The following is a 21,559-nucleotide window of genomic DNA, read 5'->3' on the forward strand; positions in this document are numbered from 1 at the left end:
TCAGGAGTCTCCCATTGAAAACTGTTGGAAAACCTCTATTTTAAAATTGGTTTGTATTTTGACTTTGTAGTTGTCTCTCATTGAATATTTTCTTCGAAATTTCTACTAAATGCCGCCAACAAGACCTTCTGTATGCCATTGAGTCAATGGTTTGCTTGATTTGTTGTGTATGTTAGTGGCTAAGTTTACAATATGAGCTATTCCAATTTTGTTTAGTCTGTTCAGAAAATGTGGACCTAATTGAACTTGTAATTCACGAATTGAAATAAACCCTTAATGGTCTGTAAGTAATAAATACACAACTTCCTTCCATGTCCAGAATTGGTTGAATTGAAATGTAATTGATTCCATCCCTGTTAATATCATGATTCCTGCACACTTACATTGTGTCACGACACACTGGGCAGAGAGATAGCAAGCCAAGCAATATCAATACATTGCTGAATCGTAGTTTATTAAAGAGGCTTCAAGATTTTAACATCTCTCTTTTTACAATAGTCCTCCTTGTATTGTTTTAAGTAAGTGTATTTGTTCTATTTTGTCATTTTTATACGATGAGTGCAAATAAATCAAATCAAATCAAAATCAAAGTTGTCAAAAGGGGCATTAATATCTCTCCGTAATAACCACCCAGTGTGGCGTGAAACTGAGAACACACACAGCTTGCTTACATGTACAAAGAATAGATAATTAGCCCCTTAGTGCACATGCCAAATCTGGCCAATCCTTGCCCATTTAGGGGGTACCCTATTTAAAGCATAAATAACTCCAAATGTGAACACCACAAAGAATGAAGCAAGACATTTGTATCATTTACAATACTGGCTTAGATTACTTTATATTCATAATATTTGCAAAAATAAAGTGCCACAAATGCAATTGTCTAGGCAAAAAATCTAAAATGAATTTGCTCTGTTTTAGTTCGCAATGAAATACTGGGAGATTGCATATATACAGCAGGTTAAAGTATACTTGTCCTGGATCAAAAACTTCTTGACCACAAGTTCATAAAATCTAAGGGTGGATATGTAGAATTACTAAAGATCTGTGAAGCAAAAACTAAGCAGTGTACCCAGCATCTCCAAATCAACCCAAAATGTCTAAATTATGCATTGCTGTAAATCACAACAACTTCAGGTATTTCACTACAAATCAACTGTTTTCACTCAAGAAACTCACTGTTGCATCATTTTCAAGTGGTAATTACAAGCTTTCTGTCAGTTCAGTGGTCTAAAATAGCTAGGGGTCCAGAAACATATCCAAAATCTCTCCAAAAAGGAATATAATGCTTTTTGTCCATTGTAAAGCATGTAAATGAGCCCCTTATAGAGGTTTAAGATGAAACAATGATATCAGATTTAAACAAAATGCAAACATATTGTCACACAATGCTGTACAGTACCTAAATGTGTAATAACTAACTATTGGGTATATCTATACTCTGTACTCTCGTATGTTTTCTTGTATGGGGATGGGACGATATGAAAACATATATGAAATGTTCAACCGTCCACCACGTTTTGGTAATGTTCAACACTCTCGTCATCACAGTTGCATGCATCACAAAAGCTATTACACTACTAACTAAGGCTTACATTACAGTGTGAAATATCCACATTATATAATACCACTAACCTATTTAAAGACACTCAATTTCAAAAATAACGTATATAACCGAAATATTTTGAGCAGTAATACTTACATAGCAATGATGAAATTTTATCTGTGTTCTGTAGATAGAGACAAAGACAGTAAATCAATGACAGTTCTATCCGCTTCTGTTTTGCTCCAGAAAATGATGTCAGATAGGTCTATCAGCAAACATATAGCTATGCCCAGAAGTCCTCAATAATAATAGTATTTTCCAAGAAATTACGAAAAACGTTATCCAACATTTCATTAGGTGCAGTGTCTTTTACTGCTACCACAGAGTGAATGCGTAAGTGAATGCGATGATAAGAAAAGTTTCGGTTACGCTGACCTATAAAACGCTATTCCAAAAGCACAATTAGACATGTTATACATCGTTAGAAAGCTTATACTCTCACCTACTGAATAAATGAATTGTCAATCAAGCCAGACTGTACTAAAAACGGCGACAACACCGTAAACAATACGTGTGGTATTACGCACAGCTATTTTGGAAGGTACCCAGGCATCACAATGCGTGTATATTTCGCAAACGGATTGTCCAAGACAATATATGACCACTGAGACTCAAAAGGGACATCTCTACGCGTAAAACCAATGGTAAGGTTGTATATTTATTCAATATTTAGTCCCAGATATTGACTGTAGAATGACATGGTATCATTTTTTTAAACTTTGTCTGGTTTATTTTGTTATTCAGTGAGCAGTGTTTTCACTGCTGGATTGGCATTAGGGCTAATGTCGGGTTTATCTTGTTGCTATAATGGAATACAATTTTTGAGTGGTGAAAGAATATTTTTATGAATGCCCAGATAGACAATATTGTCCATTATGTCGTGGGTGGGGGGTGTAGTTGCAGATGAGACTGCAGGTAGGGGTTGCGTGTTAAATGAACGACCAGAGCGACAATGGTGGGGCTGCGAAACTCCGTATTCGGCATAGCTGTCGTGTATCGTCAACTAATGCAACTGAAACAAAGCGTTTCTGTTTTTAACTCGTACTTAGTTGCAGTAACACTGAATGTCTGAGTTCAGCAATCTCGGCACGCCGGCGTGCCGACCACTAGGGGCTTTGCGCTAAGAGGTTAACGTTACCACAACGCAGCTGCTAGAAGATCCTACCAGCTTCTGGGCACGGCGTCTTGGTCCGGTCGCCCTCCGCATCGACGATGGCATTCACGGGGGGTCACGGAAAGCGGTCGTTAGCTAGCGTTCAGCTTTGTTGGTTCAGGTTTTCTAAAAGGTTCTAAAATGTTCTCGGGCTATTGTTCGGTTGTGGGTTTGTGCCGTATGGTTGATTTGATTGATTGACAGTAAACTTGGTTTGACATGCAAATGGTAGAGCTATGAGAGCTACGTGAAATCCTTCAGTCATGCCTTCCTCAGGACGTGGCCATCTTGGTCCGTCATTCAAAGCAAGCTAGGAATCCCCCCCCCCCCTTATTCCGGGTCACGGGGTCAAACCACTTTGCAACATACATTATCAAACATGGGCTGCATCTGAATAGTCAAAAACAATTACGTCCTATGTCTTTTCCTAACCACTTTTCCTTGACCTCGATGGAAAACGTCATGAGGTCAAGGAAAGATGTGAAGGAGAATTCATAAAGATTTAAGAAAAGACGACCGCGGTGCTAAGAGAATCCAACTGCACTTACACTAGGCGACGTAATTATGCGACGGCGGATGTTATTGACGTGAGTCTGCTGTGGTGAAACTACAATGTTCCGAAGATGGACTACTAAAAGCGCATCTTAAGCCGCGTTTCCACCGCAGGAACTATACCCCGGAACTAGGAACCTTTTGAGGAACTCAGTGCGTTTCCACCGCAGGAACTAGGGTCTAAATTTAGTTCTGGGGGCTTTGTTTTACCCCCCAAAACGTTCCTGCTCGGGGGGTAGTACTTTCCGAAAGTACAGGAACCTTTTGGGTGGAGCTTGCAGCGCTGAACATTTCTGATTGGTCGAGTACTCGTAGCATTTGTGTTGTATTTATTTTCCGCCATTACCCGCCATGTTTGAAAATATTCAGCGGCAAACCAATTTATTTTCATAATAACTTAAAATCAAACTTTTATATTATGCGGCGCAGTAGCCTACTTTTGGTTATAGCCTGTCAACGTCTTGGAATTATAACGTGTGCTCTTCTGTTCTTTTCTTGCTTTAGTATTCGTGTTATAAAATGCTAAGCATTCGTTCTGGGACAGCATATTACGTAGGCTACCAAAACATTCAAACGGATTAATTCGGTTGCTGAATATTTTCTTCCGGATTTTCTTTGTTAGCCCGTTGTAATTGACTCAAAACGTTTGATACAGTTATGTGAGGTATGCGGTAGTTCTGCATAATTAACATTGGTGATACAGTACAAGCAAACTGGAAATCACCTTCCGCACTTTTTATCCGGGTAAAATAACAGGTTAATTCTAGTAATCTTCCCTTTAGCTTTTTCAGACTGCCGTAATTTTACTCAATTTTACTGCCATTTTTCAATTCCACGAAAAGACCAGGAAGACTATGGACTAATTTATGGTGCATGGTTCGCATCTGGAGGGCACACTTCGCTGCTCGGCTAGCAGTAACTTCGAAGGAAAGCAAACGATGGCTGTACCACTACTAATTTACATTTTCACGCAAGTCCGAGTTTTCGTTCTATTCTTATCTTTTTGCGATTAGCCTATATGGAATTGACGACGAGAAAGTAATAAAACAGCAAATTGTTTACAACGTGTGCATGTTTTCTGCTGTTAATGAATGTGTTTGAGAGGATATATGAAAATCAATAGGCTAAATACAAAAGTAACCATATGTAGTCATTGTTGGTAACCCGTTGTATATAAGTGGAATAAACCCCTCCGGGCTGTCCCGGTTATTAGAAAATAATGTAGGCTACGTCGGTGGTAGTATGGGGTTACAGAAGAAATCATATGACAGATGGACCGACGACAACGTCAGTGGGCTTTTGCCTAATCTTTGCGGTACTTTAGACCCCGGTGGAAACGCAGACAACCATTGGCTGAAGGAACCTTTTAGTTCCTGGTAAAGTAGTTCCTGGGACTGAAAGTTCCGGGTAATTTTGGTGGAAACGCGGCTTTAGATACTTCGCCCCGTGCGTTCTTATTGTGTTGTTTCATGCAGGGCAGGCTATATAAACGTGGACAACCCGGTGAAAAATATTACTTCATTCCCAAGGTTGGAATTGAAATAAAAAAGGAATATAGGCTACCAGTCACAAAAGTGAAATGAAATGGTTGTCACATTGAGAATGGTTTCTCACACTCACCCTCCTGTCCACTCATATTTATCGACATGAATTCCAATTAGTATGATTGCATGAAAATAATTGTTAAAGTTATGCAAGATAGGCATAACATGTTAGGCCTACAAATCTACTACTGTACATATCATCATTAAGTTTCAAACATGTTGAATTAAAAACAGCATCTGGCTAAAAACGTCTCATATCCCTTTTTCTTGAAAGATAGATTACTGTGTTGTGATTAATATGCTGATTATGATCTGATTATAAGCCTATGCATGTAATGAATGTAATGTAATAGCTTAAGAACCACCACACAACTCAGTCATGTTGATTGTTTGTTTTTGTGAACGGCCGAATGGTGCGTCGCTTTAAATGATGCTGCTGCAAGGAATTGTGGGATGGCATTATCTCCTTTCTTTTCGTAAAGGAGGGTCCAGTGTCCACTATGCTAAAGGAGATAAGAAAGGAAGCATTTAAGCACCTTTCCTTAGCATTTAGAGAATTCGAACAGCTGTCATCATGGCTGCCACTTAGATACCTCCGGGTCATTTCACTCAGTTAGGAACCTTCCTAAGCAAAAAAGACTATTCAGACGCAGCCATTGTCAATGGTCAAATATCATTCAATTGCACGTCAAGCAAGCTGGAGACATTTATGAACCCACTAATTCTAAAAGTGGGATTTTAACTAGACCAAAATAAAGTAAATACCAATAGGCTTAACTAGGACCTGAGATCTAGTAGCACTCTTAACTAGATAACGTAGTGTGCCGTAAAGGTAGGGTTCAGGCACGGCGTGTCCATTGTGTTTGAGGGCTCCTAACTATGATCCATCCAGGCTGTTGCGATGGAGTGCAAAGGCATGCAGAGACGTTACATCAGTGGTGAGATTTCTGGAGAGGGCACATCTGGTGGCGCATGTGGACATGGCCGCTGTGGCATGGTGACGGGGCAGCCAGTCTGACCCTGACCTGGCCAACACAGGCTCAGCCTTCTCACCTGGTCATAGTGATCAGCTCAGCCTTCTCACCTGGTCATAGTGATCAGCTCAGCCTTCTCACCTGGTCATAGTGATCAGCTCAGCCTTCTCACCTGGTCATAGTGATCAGCTCAGTCTTCTCACCTGGTCATAGTGATCAACTCAGCCTTCTCACCTGGTCATAGTGATCAGCTCAGTCTTCTCACCTGGTCATAGTGATCAGCTCAGCCTTCTCACCTGGTCATAGTGATCAGCTCAGTCTTCTCACCTGGTTATAGTGATCAGCTCAGCCTTCTTACCTGGCCATAGTGATCAGTTCCACCTGCTCACCTGGTCATAGTGATCAGACCAGGCTCAGCCTTCTCACCTGGTCATAGTGAGCAGCTCCGCCTGCTCACCTGGGATAGTGATCAGCCCAGGCTCTGCCATCTCACCGGGTAATAGTGATCAGCTCAGTCTTCTCACCTGGTCATAATGATCAGCCCAGCTGCTCACCTGGTCATAGTGATCTGCCCAGCCTTCTCACCTGGTCATAGTGATCAGCCCAGCCTGCTCATCTGGTCATAGTGATCAGCCCAGCCTTCTCACCTGGTCATAGTGATCAGCCCAGCCTGCTCACCTGGTCATAATGATCAGACCAGGCTCTGCCTTCTCACCTGGTCATAGTGATTTGTCCAGCCTTCTCACCTTGTCATAGTGATCAGCCCAGCCTGCTTACCTGGCCATAGTGATTGAGACTTTTGTCACACGCCAGATCAATGTTGTATTGCATTGCACCTCAAAAATGGAGCTTGAGCCTACAGCCTGTATTCACTAAGCGTCACAGAGTAGGAGCACTGATCTAGGATAAAGGATAAGGTCTGGATTAGGACAGGAGAAACCTGATCCTAGATCACCACTCCTGCTCCGAGATGCTTTAATAATACAAGCCCTGGCCTGTTTTATGGGTCTGGATTTCTGTGATTGATGATGGATTGCTGTGCTTATGCACACCTTAATACACCTCAATAGAAGCAGCACTGAAAACATTGAGATGTACAAGAACTGAAGACAGCTTCCGTTTACCGGTTCCATGGTTTCCTATGGGAGCTGCTCAAAAGCGCATGAAGCCAATTCATGGACGCAGACATGTTTGACTATGGGCCGTAATGGGCGGATTTATTTTTCATATGTGATTACTTGTTGTCATCATCAGCACCCACCCATCATGCAAAGACAGGCGGTCTTTTGTGTTTGTGTGTTTTCATATGATGAGTGTGACTGTGTGTGTTTCTGTGCTGGTGTCCATGTTGTGCAGGTGACAGCCCTGCTGGGTTTCAGCCCTCCTCCCTGCCCCCGTCCCTCCCAGGGGAGGTGCCCAGTGACCTGAACTCCTCCACCTCCCTGGTGCCGCTGGGGGAGTCTCTGGACCCCGACCTGTGGGAGATCCAGGGGGAGACGAGCGGGACCCCGGCAGAGCCCGCTTACGACCCCCCCGCTACGGGCACGGCCCCCCCCACCCCGGACTCGGACGCGGGACCGGTGCTCCTGTGGGACGGCCGTGGCCCCCGCGGGACGGCCCCTCCCCATGAGGAGGGCGCGGCAGAGGCGGAGGAGGGAGGTCTCACACATGTGGACTTCCCCGCCCACCTGACCACTGAGGCGGGCGTGGCTGCATACTTCCCTACGGATGAGGCGGAGGGTGAGCAGGGGGGCGAGGCGGAGGGGGCGGACGTGCCCTCGGTCCTAAAAGCCGTGGCGGGCGTGGCTGAGCACTTCCCTACAGACGAGGCGGAGGGTGAGCAGCGGGGCGAGGCGGAGGGGGCGGACGTGCCCTCGGTCCTAAACGCCGTGGCGGGCGTGGCTGAGCCCTCCCCTACAGATGAGGCAGAGGGGGCGGACGTGCCCTCTGTCCTAAACGCCGCGGCGGGCGTGGCTGAGTCCTCCCCTACAGATGAGGCGGAGGGGGCGGACGTGCCCTCTGTCCTAAACGCCGTGGCAGGCGTGGCTGAGCCCTCCCTTACAGATGAGGCGGAGGGTGAGCTACGGGGCGAGACGGAGGGAGAACCGGGCGGCTGGGGTCATCACACCCCTCTCACCACCGTCCCCTCTTCCTCCCCATCCTCTTCCTCATCCTCCCACACCGGGGCCTTCACAGACATCCCCTGGCACAAAGCTGCTCCCACTCTCCCCCAGGGCCGGGAGCCAAAGCCCAGGCAGGGGAGTGCCGAATTCAGCTCTGAGACCGATTTCCTGGACAAACACCCCCCTCACGATTCACTGCAGGTACAGCACAGCACAGCACAGCACAACACAGCACAGCACAGCACTACACAGTACAGCACAGAATGGCACAGCACAGTACAGTACAACACAACACAGCACAGCACAGCAAAGCACATCACAGTACAGTACAACACAGCACAGCACAGAACGGCACAGCACAGTACAGTACAACACAACACAGCACAGCACAGCAAAGCACAACACAGTACAGCACTGCACAGTACAGCACAGAATGGCACAGCACAGTACAGTACAACACAACACAGCACAGCACAGCAAAGCACATCACAGTACAGTACAACACAGCACAGCACAGAACGGCACAGCACAGTACAGTACAACACAACACAACACAGCACAGCAAAGCACAACACAGTACAGCACTGCACAGTACAGCACAGAACGACAAAGCACAGTACAGCACAACACAAGACAGCACAGTACAGCACAACACAACACAGCACGGCACAGTACAGCACAGCATTGCACAGCACAGAACGACAAATCACAGTACAGCACTGCACAGTACAGCACAGAACGACAAAGCACAGTACAGCACAGCACAACACAGCACAGCATTGCACAGCACAGAATGACAAATCACAGTACAGCACAACACAAGACAGCACAGTACAGCACAACACAACACAGCACAGCACTACACAGTACAGCACAGAATGGCACAGCACAGTACAGTACAACACAACACAGCACAGCAAAGCACATCACAGTACAGTACAACACAACACAGCACAGCACAGCACAGAACGGCACAGCACAGTACAGTACAACACAACACAGCACAGCAAAGCACAACACAGTACAGCACTGCACAGTACAGCACAGAACGACAAAGCACAGTACAGCACAACACAAGACAGCACAATACAGCACAACACAGCACGGCACAGTACAGCACAGCATTGCACAGCACAGAATGACAAATCACAGTACAGCACAACACAAGACAGCACTGCACAGCACAACACAGCACAGCATTGCACAGCACAGAACGACAAATCACAGTACAGCACAACACAAGACAGCACAGTACAGCACAACACAACACAGCACGGCACAGTACAACACAGCACTGCACAGCAAAGCACAACACAATACAGCACAGCACTGCACAGCACAGAACGACAAAGCACATTACAGCACAACACAAGACAGTACAGCACAGCATAAAACAACACAGCACTGCACAGCACAGCACAGTACAGTACAGCATTACACAGTACAGCACAGCACAGCAAAGCACAACACAGCACAGCACTGCACAACACAGAACAGCACAACACAGAACGGCACAGCACAGAACAGCACAGTACAACACAGAGCAGCACAACACAGCATGGCACAGCACATCACAACACAGCACTGCACAGCACAGCAAAACACAACACAGTACAGCACAACACAGCACAGCAAAGCACAACACAGAACAGAACAATACAACACAGTACTGCACAGCACACCAACAACATAACATAGTACAGCACAGCACAACGCAGTACAGCACAGCACAGCACAGCACAGCATAGCAAAGTTCCTCATAATAGAGTACTGCTGTATAATGGATTACAGCACATCAATGCACTGAACCATTAGCACCAGACAGCACCACATAGTAAAACTACTAGCATTACACAGTACAGCACAACACAACACAGCAAAGCACAACACAGCACAGCACTGCACAGCACAGAACAGCACAACACAGAACGGCACAGCACAGTACAGCACAACACAACACAGTACAGCACAACACAGCACAGCACAGCACAGCACAGAACGGCACAGCACAGTACAGTACAACACAACACAGCACAGCAAAGCACAACACAGTACAGCACTGCACAGTACAGCACAGAATGGCACAGCACAGTACAGTACAACACAACACAGCACAGCACAGCAAAGCACATCACAGTACAGTACAACACAGCACAGCACAGAACGGCACAGCACAGTACAGTACAACACAACACAACACAGCACAGCAAAGCACAACACAGTACAGCACTGCACAGTACAGCACAGAACGACAAAGCACAGTACAGCACAACACAAGACAGCACAGTACAGCACAACACAACACAGCACGGCACAGTACAGCACAGCATTGCACAGCACAGAACGACAAATCACAGTACAGCACTGCACAGTACAGCACAGAACGACAAAGCACAGTACAGCACAACACAACACAGCACTGCACAGCACAACACAGCACAGCATTGCACAGCACAGAATGACAAATCACAGTACAGCACAACACAAGACAGCACAGTACAGCACAACACAACACAGCACAGCACTACACAGTACAGCACAGAATGGCACAGCACAGTACAGTACAACACAACACAGCACAGCAAAGCACATCACAGTACAGTACAACACAACACAGCAGCACAGCACAGACGGCACAGCACAGTACAGTACAACACAACAGCACAGCAAAGCACAACACAGTACAGCACTGCACAGTACAGCACAGAACGACAAAGCACAGTACAGCACAACACAAGAAGCACAATACAGACAACACAGCACGGCACAGTACAGCACAGCATTGCACAGCACAGAATGACAAATCACAGTACAGCACAACACAAGACAGCACTGCACAGCACAACACAGCACAGCATTGCACAGCACAGAACGACAAATCACAGTACAGCACAACACAAGACAGCACAGTACAGCACAACACAACACAGCACGGCACAGTACAACACAGCACTGCACAGCAAAGCACAACACAATACAGCACAGCACTGCACAGCACAGAACGACAAAGCACATTACAGCACAACACAAGACAGTACAGCACAGCATAAAAAAACACAGCACTGCACAGCACAGCACAGTACAGTACAGCATTACACAGTACAGCACAGCACAGCAAAGCACAACACAGCACAGCACTGCACAACACAGAACAGCACAACACAGAACGGCACAGCACAGAACAGCACAGTACAACACAGAGCAGCACAACACAGCATGGCACAGCACATCACAACACAGCACTGCACAGCACAGCAAAACACAACACAGTACAGCACAACACAGCACAGCAAAGCACAACACAGAACAGAACAATACAACACAGTACTGCACAGCACACCAACAACATAACATAGTACAGCACAGCACAACGCAGTACAGCACAGCACAGCACAGCACAGCATAGCAAAGTTCCTCATAATAGAGTACTGCTGTATAATGGATTACAGCACATCAATGCACTGAACCATTAGCACCAGACAGCACCACATAGTAAAACTACTAGCATTACACAGTACAGCACAACACAACACAGCAAAGCACAACACAGCACAGCACTGCACAGCACAGAACAGAACAACACAGAACGGCACAGCACAGTACAGCACAACACAACACAGTACAGCACAACACAGCACAGCACAGCAAAGCACAACACAGCACAGAACAGCACAACACAGCACTGCACAGCAAAGCACAACACAGAACAGCACAACACAGTACAGCACTGCACAGCACAGAGCAGCACAACACGGCACAGCACATCACAACACACCAACAACATAACATAGTACAGCACAGTACAGCACAGCACAGCACAGCACAGCAAAGCTCCTCATAATAGAGTACTGCTGTATAATAGATTACAGCACATCAATGCACTGAACCATTAGCACCAGACAGCACCACATAGTAAAACACTGCACAGCACTGCACAACACAGGCCAACGCAGCTCTACACAGTACAACACAGGCCACATCACAGCACTGGAGTGCGCTATAGTGCTCCTCAAACACTTACCACAGATATTTGAATTGAAATGCATTTTGGCCCCTCTTCCGCCCTCCCGGGTCTTTACACAGTTGTACAGATAGAATTCTGAAAATAATCAATTCAGATGAAACGGAATATGGCCCATTAATATGTGCTGCAGTGGTAGGACCTCTTCAGTAAGTCGGGGGCAATTAAAAAATGAAAGGGCCCATTCTACCGCCCTTTCATCCTTTGCTCTGAGGGTCACCCCAGACAATGTGAATGGTTTCCTGCTCAAAGCTGTTATTCTCTTGGGACCGGCAATAGCCACTGAAGTCTGCCAGGTTTGAGATTGACTAAAACTGTAATCTCTGCTTCCTCAGTTAATGCGACTTGGGTTTCCTAGTGATTAACACTGAGTACATAGGAGCATAAATCAGTGAATGTGATTATCAAATAAATTAAATGAGACTGATGTGCATTTCCCCTATGAGGTGCCCTCTGTAACTGCAGCAGCCTGAGTGTTCGCTCCTCTCGTTCCCCCTCTCAGGTCATTTGTGTTGACTGGAGTGACCTCACGGGAAAGGGCTACGTCATCCTCAACATGTCTGAGAACTTTGATTGTGTGAGTATTGTGAGATTTTTTTATTTTTCATTAGCGACCTTTTGTTGACATTTTCACAAGTGTACATAATCTTTCAAGCAGGACTAGTGAAAGGCATTAACTACAGACAAATACAGATGAAAATTACATTTTCATTTGTGTTTTTCATTAATTATTCTTCTATTTTAAAGATGTATTTCGACCTCTCTCAAACGTTACGGTCCTTACTGTAATTGATGCCTGCACTAGCCAATCATATCGAGACCTGAAAACCAAAAAGTCATGCCTCATGACCTAAGCAGGACTTCCGTACAATATGTAATATGGAGACACCTGACTAACTTCCTTCTTGCCTTCTTGCTTGAGGGTAGGATATTTGTGTGCATTCGTGTAGCTATTAGCAACCTGTCACCCTTCAGTGATGCAGGCTGCCTTTCTGGACCCTGTCAGTTGCGATAACTGTTTCCAACGTCTTTGTGTTGTTTTTATATCGTTCTATTTGTTTTGGGTGTTCTCTCCTTTCAACGCTGTCTGTGTGTTTATGTCAGCTCGTCCCTGACAACATTTTAGCGACTATCAAGATGGGATGCCAGTGCTAGCTCGTGAGCTAGCCGACCCCAGGCTTTGGCTCATAAAGGGCAGTCGCGCCCATTACGAGTGGCAGCTTGGTTAGTGTGCGTTCTGCGCTGTCTCTGGACACTGTTTTAAAAGCCACTGGGCTCTGTCTGGCTGAATTCTCGAGACAGATAAGACTAACAAACAGTGTCTGGTACAGCTAATTAGCATGACCCCTTTGTGTATCTGCTTTTAGCGGAGTGTAGTGCAGGTGCTACTAACACTTGCCTGTATTTAATTAACTGCTGTTTGTAGTGAGTTAATTGGTTGGAATACTTTGTGCTCCCACAGCAGTCTCTCACAAGCATTTTACAGTAACTTGTAAAAAAAAGTATTGGGTTGAGATTTCATTGCAACTCCTTGCACTGTTCTATATTGAGTTTAAATTCTAAATCTGAGTACAGTTCATTTCCAACAATTTTGTGAATAGTAGCCATGGCTTCCCAGACATGCTGCTACTGCCAGACCTCCATGGACACCAGGGATGGCCGTCCTGAGGGCCCCACCTGCTTAGGTGTAACTCATCTTATAAGATATCGATGCACTATGTGATGCCACTTGGGACCTACCTCATGAAGCTAGGGTCCAGCGTGCTAGACAGGCAGTGTATGTAATAAATCCAGCTGAGGGGTCTGCTGGGTCAGAAAGCGTGAGCCCCACTGCCTGGTTCTCGCTGCGGGAGTGCTAAACGCAGCTCGTTACTATAGGCTAGCGTGGAGCCGATGTGTGATCCTGAGCTTGGATACCCAAACTCCTTTACTGAGAGCCATCCAGGCTCTCGCCAAGAGGAATCTGTCAGAACAGACACCCCAGACATTGCTACCGGTGACCATTCTGATAATGGCTCTTCTGTTACCGCTTTATTGGTGACCAATCACCTAAGACAGGGTGAGTTAAGTCAGGATGACCACTCATCAGGTGATGACTTGGCATATACAGTGCTCAGCGATGTGGCTATAATCACAAGCTGAAGCCGCTCCTAAGGGTGGGATTTGGTTTGGCATGTCAAAAGGCCATCCCTGTTGCTAACGATTGTACTAACACCTTTAAGAGGTCTTGGCCAAGCCCCTCTCCTCCCACCAGTGTAACCCAGGTTGCCGCTGGCTCACTAGAGTGCCTGAGGTACTCCAGTCTGGCATGGGCGACATGCCTCCAGTGGACATGGCGGCCCTCACCGCACTGGGGCCTGAACATTCTGCCACTCCGCGCTGTCCAAGGAAGCAGAGTGACAACACGGATCGTCTCGTCTGCCGCAGGTATAACTCAGCCACTCGAGCAGCCTGTATGGGTAAGTCCCCGGCTATGCTGCTTGCGGCCCTGAGACAGACTGCTGGGTCTAAAACCCAGGATGTCAAACCTCTGATTGATTCTGCCTTGTCGGTGCACGCACTGCTGACTGCAGATATAGGGCTCACTTTGGCCTCAGCAATGCTTCCACACAGCATTGGCTGGCACAGACTCTGCTGCCTGAGAACATCAGTAAGCAGCTGATGTCTCTCCCTGTCTCCCCTGGCCATGTGCTTGGCACTGGTTCCAGTGTGGGTCTGGAGGCTGCTGAAAGCTCACGTAAAGCTAGGGAGGCGGTGCAACACTCTTTAAAATTTCCCCAACCCCCCAACCCAAGTGGCTAAGGCCATGTAACTTTGCCCTGGGCTGGTCATTAGTCCAAGCAGGAGTCCTGGGGTCGTGGGTTTAAGAAACCTGTGTCTGCTGGAAACAGTATCCAAAGGGTACTATTTACAGTTCCGACACCGGACCCCACCCACCACAGGAGTGAATGCAACTACGGTCACAGACTCAACCCAGACTCTGGTCTTTCAAGAAGAAATTTCCCTTTTTGGAAAAAGGAACGATTATGGAAGTAGACTCCACAGATCAGCTGAATGAGTTATACTCCTGATATTTTCTTTCTTGGGTCTTTGCCCATTCCTTAGTCTCAGACGGCTAAATCGGTACCTCAAGGTGGTAAAATTCAGAATGCTAGACACCTCACTCATTGTACGCTCAGTTAGACGGGAAGAGTGGCTTACTTCCCTAGATATCTGGGATGCATATTTTCATATCTGTCTTACTGGCGCATCCGCCATTTCTACAATTTTTTTTCCAGCAATGAACCTATCAATGCCCAGATAGCAGACGATTCCAGGTCAGATATAGTCGAGTTCAGGCACTTCAGGGTCAGCTATTGAAATGGCAAGAATATTGTGGGCTATAAGTGACCCAACTGTAACCAGCCGCATTTATCATGGCAGTTGGATTTTGGGCAAAACTTAGCCCAAATACATATCACACCTAAGATATAGTCTCATCAAGGTTGAGTTTTGGCTGTGTTCTGGCAGCCAGATTTGGATGGGTTCATTGCCGTCATTCCATGGTAGTATGTGGGCTAACTGAAGTGGTAAGGGTAAGTGGTCTGGGATAAGAAGACCTACCTTTTGGATTGTATCACGGCAGTGTTAGCACCTCCGAGCTGGAAAGTCTGAAAACACTGAAAATACTGCCCTACCTAGACGACTGGCTGATTTGCACGTCTTCACGAGAGCAAGTGGTCGCAGACACAGAATGGGTCGTGACTTGTGTCAAACAACTCAGATTTTCAATCATCTAAGAAAAAAGCCATATTGTTTCAAGGCAACAGCTCCGGTTTGTAGGACTGGCTCTGGTCTCTCTGAACATGAAAGCATGTCTGGCAAGTCGGATCAGAGGCTCAGGTGCTTTCACTCGGGAGCTCGGGTGGAAGCTCTGCAGTTTCAAAGCTGTTAGGCCGGACAGCAGCAGCCCCTGCCATGGTCCCCCTGGGCCAACTGAGAGCAAGACCCGTTCAGAGATGGTTCAACAGCTTTCGTCCCCACCCCAAAGCTGACTACAGAGCACATCCGACTGGAGGAGCCTGTCCACATTTCAGCAGTAGCAGGACTGAAATGATTTAGGTCAGGGGGTCCTGCGGACAGAGCCCACCTCCAGGTGCACCAAGGGGTGTGTTTGACTGCCATTGGAGTTCTGCATCTGAAAGCTGTGCATTTAGCACTGCAGTTCTTCCTACATCATTTCCAGGGACAAAATGTCTTGGTAAGGGCAGACAACATGTCGACCGTTTGCTACATCGATGATCAGGGAGGCTCTCGCACTCAGGCATGCCTCTGCACAGCTGGGAATCAGCTGATATGTTGTCCAAGGACAATTATGGTTGTTTTCTCTTGAGATGGAGCAGGAAGTACTTCTGAACTCCATGAAGAACTGAGAAGAACATTTTAGGATGGGCCAGTGATAAAAGTGGGTTAGGCCCACCCACAGTGCTGCATCTGGGTCGAAGTAGATCATAGGTTATGAACATAACTGTGGATCCATAAAACCGAAGGATGACTGTTAGTCGACGCCTAGAGGGCATGGGACTTGACTTTTTTAAATTAAAGTTGCGATATGATTGGCTGGCAGAGGCATCCTTCATGGTAAGGGCCGTAACACTTTCATGGACGACGGTTATTCTTCGGTCTCATAGATCTACAGGCATCTTCATAACAACATTATCCTTGATTATGCCATGTGATATTATAGCATAGGGCAAGACAATCGGGTGTATAATTACTAATTTAGTGTGTCCCCCACTGGTGGTTGACTTGTACATTAGATAAATTGATTCATATAGGGAGTCAAGAACAGCCCTCAGCTGCCTTTTTTCTGCCTATCAAAAATGTAGCTAAAATGGCTGATAAACAGATCACATGAAGTTGGCATGAAATTCAGATACAGACATTCCCCTTCCTCCCTCTTCCCATCTGTTTTCTACGGTTTAAGGGAAGAATACACAAGGCACAAGAAATATAAAAAAATATATACAGAAACCAGGACTGCATTATAATAAGCCTCTAGTAGCCTGAAACTCAAGTAAGGTTTTTAGACTGTTGTTGTGGCTGAAAAGCATGCATGCGAATGCTGCTAGTGGATTATTAGTGTGTAGGAGCACTCCCAGAGGCCAGTGTCCCTGCCCTCGGTTGCAAGTACCCTATATGTGAATGCACTTCACATATAGCAGAATATTTTATTTACAGTGTAAATAACCGTTTCTTTGTCTGGGGTGGCCTGGGGGGATAGAGCCCAAAGTGAGATCTTTTCATGGCTTTTCGTGACTATACCCAACAGGTATCAATGGACAGGGTGAACAGCCATGGAACATAATGAGGCATTTCATGTAATTTAAACCCAAGGAACAATTGTAAGGGACATTTTGATTGTGTGTGTGCTTAAAAGCTTACTTACATCTAGTTACACATCTGTACTATAAGGGTGAACTTCTAGGGATGTCCTGGGGATCGAATAAAAAACAGATACAAATCCCCCCCCCCCCCTTTATAATGGTACGTTCTCCCCTGAAATTAACCACAGGACTAACATTGCCACAGCATGAGAACCCTTTTCCAGTTTAGTGGAGGGTGGGGGCACACAGAATCTGATTGGCTTTTCTGCAAAAACCTGCCATTTTAAAAGCAGGAAAAATTTACCTTTTCTTTGCATCTGGAAATGTTAAGGAGGGTGTATTGCATGGTCCTTGTTGAATTAATAAATGCATAAATAAATAAGTTATATATATATATATATATATAAATATATATATATACAGTGTATATGTACAGTGAGCTCCATAATGTTTGTATTTGTAATCAAACAATTATCATGTGGCTTAAGTACAGATTCTAGGCTTTTGTTAAAGGGTAGTTAAAAAAAAATGCTTCAGATTCATTTGATGCTGTCGCCCTGAAGACTGGAAGAAAGGGTCATGTAGATTGCAACAAATGGCTTTGCACTGTTTCCATGGTGATGTCGAACTACTGACTGGGGCAGTGTAGTATGGTTGTGGGGCGGGGGGGCACAGCTGCTGTAGCAGGGTAGTGGGGGGGGATACTTATTGTGATTAAAGACAGTCTGGAGCACCAATCTCCTTTGGCATTAAAATGCCAGTCGGTGACTAAGAGGAAGAAGTCTGGGGAGTGATGAAGTAATTTGTCTTTTTAAAGAACAACCAATGACATTTTGAGTCACATTGATTCAGACAATGCAGAGGGGTTGGGGTGGGGGTGTGAAATAAATGTTATGGAGCCTTTCTTGTCTTGTGCCAAGTTGCAATCTCAAAAGGCCTATGAATCTTGCACAGAAAAAACACCTTCAGCAAGATTTTTGATGAGGGATATGAGCCCTCAAATAGTGAGTGGAGCAGTCCCATGGTCATTGTCTCCAAGAAAGATGGCTTGCCGTGGGCATGTATCGACTTCAGAAAGATTAATGTTGCCTCCGGGCTCGACGTATATCCCCATGCTGTGCATCGCCGATGTGGCGGAGAGAACTGGCTACGTGCAGTACATCACCACACTGGATCTCTGTAAGGGATATTGGCAAGTGCCACTGGAGGAGGGCGCCAGGGAGTACACTGCCTTGCAGTCCCCACTTTACCGTTATGCCTTTCGGCTTGCATCGAGCGGCAGCAACATTCCAGCGCTCAATGGACCGAGTACCGATCGGGGGTGAGTCTAACCCTAACCCTAACCTCCACCACCTCCAAGGTTCACTAGGCAGGACTGACGCTCAATGAGAGGAAGTGCGTGTGGGCACGGCAGGAGGCGAAATACCTTGGGTACCAACTGGGTAGCAGCCAGGTTCGACCGCAGGGGGCTAGGGGAAGGCCATCCTGGAGAAGCCCAAGACCTCTCACCGAGAGACAGGTGCGATCCGTCCCTGGGCTTGTGGGATGGTATCGCTGCTTTATCCCGTAGTTTGGGACAGTAGCCGTGCCTCTGACCGACCTCACCAATAAGGCCAGCAGAATCTGGTGCCGTGGACGCTGAATCTGGTGCCGTGGACGCTGAATCTGGTGCCGTGGACGCAGAATCTGGTGCCGTGGACGCAGAATCTGGTGCCGTGGATGCAGAATCTGGTGCCGTGGACGCAGAATCTGGTGCCGTGAAACCACACCGAAGCGGATTCTGGGCTCCTCACCTGGCCTGATTCCACCAGGTTTCTGGTCCAGGGGGAGGCCTCAGCGCTCAGGATTGGGGCTGTCCTCGCCGAAGGTGAAGAGGGTGAAGAATCCCCGGTGCTTTACCTGAGCAGGAGGCTTCTTCCCCGTGAGACGCGGCATTCAACCACAGACAAAGAATGCCTGGCGATCAAGCGGGACCTGGACAGTCTGAGGTATTACCTGCTGGCCCGGGAGCTTGACATTGACACTGGTACCTGGCACTCCAGCTGTTCACATTCCAGAAGCCTCGGGGAGGGAACATCGTAGAAGACTGCTTGTCTCTATTTCCCAACTGTGTCAATCTGGAAGAAGGGGAGGGGAGGGTGCTGTGTCCAAACCCTCATTCACATCACCGTCTAGCTAGACTTGCTGTCAATGCGCTATACAGCATTATAGCTATGTAACCTATAGTTTGCACGTATAGTTAGATATAAAATGCTTACCGTACCATTCTGACAGTTCCTGCGGAGCCCTTGATTCCTGAATCGGCTCCTGGTTTTTCTCTGGCTTTAAATTTGAGATCCAACTCAAACGTGTATGGTGCTGCCAACCACAGAACTGTATAAGAACCAGGCCTGGGTCATATACAGATACTAATCAAAATTTTCAATTGAAATATTTGTTTTGTGTACTTTAATTATTTGAAAATAAACCAGGGAAGACCAATTCCTTTAATTTGAGTTATATGGAAATAATTGGTAGATAGAACAAATGCCTTCATTTGAAATAACAGAAAATATTTAAATGATGGATTCAAATATTATTTTAAAGAAATTGATTCAAAATTGAAATATCAATTTGTATGTATGATTACTCCAAATACTTTAGAAATTATATTTTAAATAAAATTTTAAGTATTTAATCTGCACTTTATTTAATGAAATAACAGTGTTTACAAACAAGCCATTAACTCCCTTGTTTTCTGTGTGTATTGATCATCCGGCTCGTACCACATTCTTTAGGACCTGCAGCGTTGTGCGCTTGGCCCTCTGTCACTGGAGGGAATAGCATGCCTGGTAATTGAGCACTCCTGAGATGAATCAGCTACCAAAAGTGCTTGAGTGTACTAGTGTGGAGTGTGTGGAGCTGTGTTATTGGAAAGCCATATTTTGTGACCAGTGTTTGCCTGCCTTCATTTTGAATGGCACAAAATGTGAAAAATCATGGTATGACAATAAGGTGCTAAAAGCCTGGAGACTAATGCCTGTTCAATGACCCTGTGGATATACTTAAGATGGTTACCATCAATAGAAGAGCATAACATTGGTACTGGTGCAACAGATAAACAGCTGAAGTTAAACATGAAACAGGTGAAGTTTTGTATGAAGCCCCTCTAACACATTCATGGTCAAACAGGAACAATCACCCACTCTGCTCATCATTTCACCTCTATCTGTGAATGCAGACGGGTTAGGGCCATGGGTCTGAGTACAGCTGCTAGTCAGGGCACTAGGGGCACCTGAAGGCCAGACAGAAGTATCAGCAATTAAGAGTTGAGGGGTGAGTTCAGACAGGATTGCTGTATATTAATAATGTAATGTTTTCACAGCTTAAATGCAACCTTATCGTAGTGTATGCTTTATCTTTGCAGTCAGACATGAATTGATACCGAAACTACTTCTGAATATCGGTCCCCATCCCACACCCCAAGGTTGGGGATAAAAATATCTTAAATAACATCTTAGTGAAATTTGTACCTTTTACAATATCAATTACAAGCCTCACATAGACAATGATAGGCTAAACTACTGGAATTAATAAAACTGACCCAAAAAAATGACCTCATAAAACAAAGTAAAAAATATTTCAGATATATTGAATGCTTTCAAATCAAATAATTGGCAATATATTGCGAAATAAATTGAATAATTTTATTTTGCACCTTTATTTGCTATAGAAATAATGGAAATAAATGTATTTGAATGGCCAGGAAATGTTTGAAATTATTATTTGACCCAGGTCTGATAGGAACTAGAAAGGGAACTCCCTCCTAAAACTGAACTTTTTCCATGGCCCATAGGTTCTTCTGTGATTGACCAAGGTGACGTCATGTGAACATGGTCGTTTTGTCCCTTTTGCATAATGTAAGTTAGTGGATGCTGCTAATTGTAACTCTTAGCTAGTATTGTTCATACTGTATATGGTACAAGTGTCTTCATTTAAACCACTTTCCCAATCTCTGTGATGTTTACATGTGGAGTTTTGAAGCCTTAAATAGAACAACTCCTAAACGGGCGAGGATTGGCCAGATTTGGCATCTGTACAAAGGGGTTAATTTAAGATAACTTGGCTAACTTTGTTAGCTAGCTAAGTCAGCTAGCATTAGCCAGAGGTGTAGATGGCACACCATAAAGTTTAATGAGAATACACCAGTGGTAGCTTGATGTACATAAAAAATAAAAAAT

The 21,559-nt window shown here is 45.5% G+C and overlaps 1 protein-coding gene across 1 annotated transcript in view; it reads left to right on the plus strand.

Moving 5' to 3' along the window:
• The window catches only part of podxl2 (podocalyxin-like 2), a 54,820-nt gene that overhangs the window by 23,489 nt on the left and 9,772 nt on the right, over nt 1-21,559 (plus strand). Inside the window, exons 3-4 of the mRNA XM_064304502.1 lie at nt 7,186-8,153; nt 12,476-12,550. Coding sequence (XP_064160572.1) covers nt 7,186-8,153; nt 12,476-12,550 — 1,043 coding nt within the window. The remainder of the gene's footprint in view (nt 1-7,185; nt 8,154-12,475; nt 12,551-21,559) is intronic.

Source organism: Anguilla rostrata, chromosome 13 (assembly GCF_018555375.3).
Source record: "Anguilla rostrata isolate EN2019 chromosome 13, ASM1855537v3, whole genome shotgun sequence".
NCBI lineage: Eukaryota > Metazoa > Chordata > Actinopteri > Anguilliformes > Anguillidae > Anguilla > Anguilla rostrata.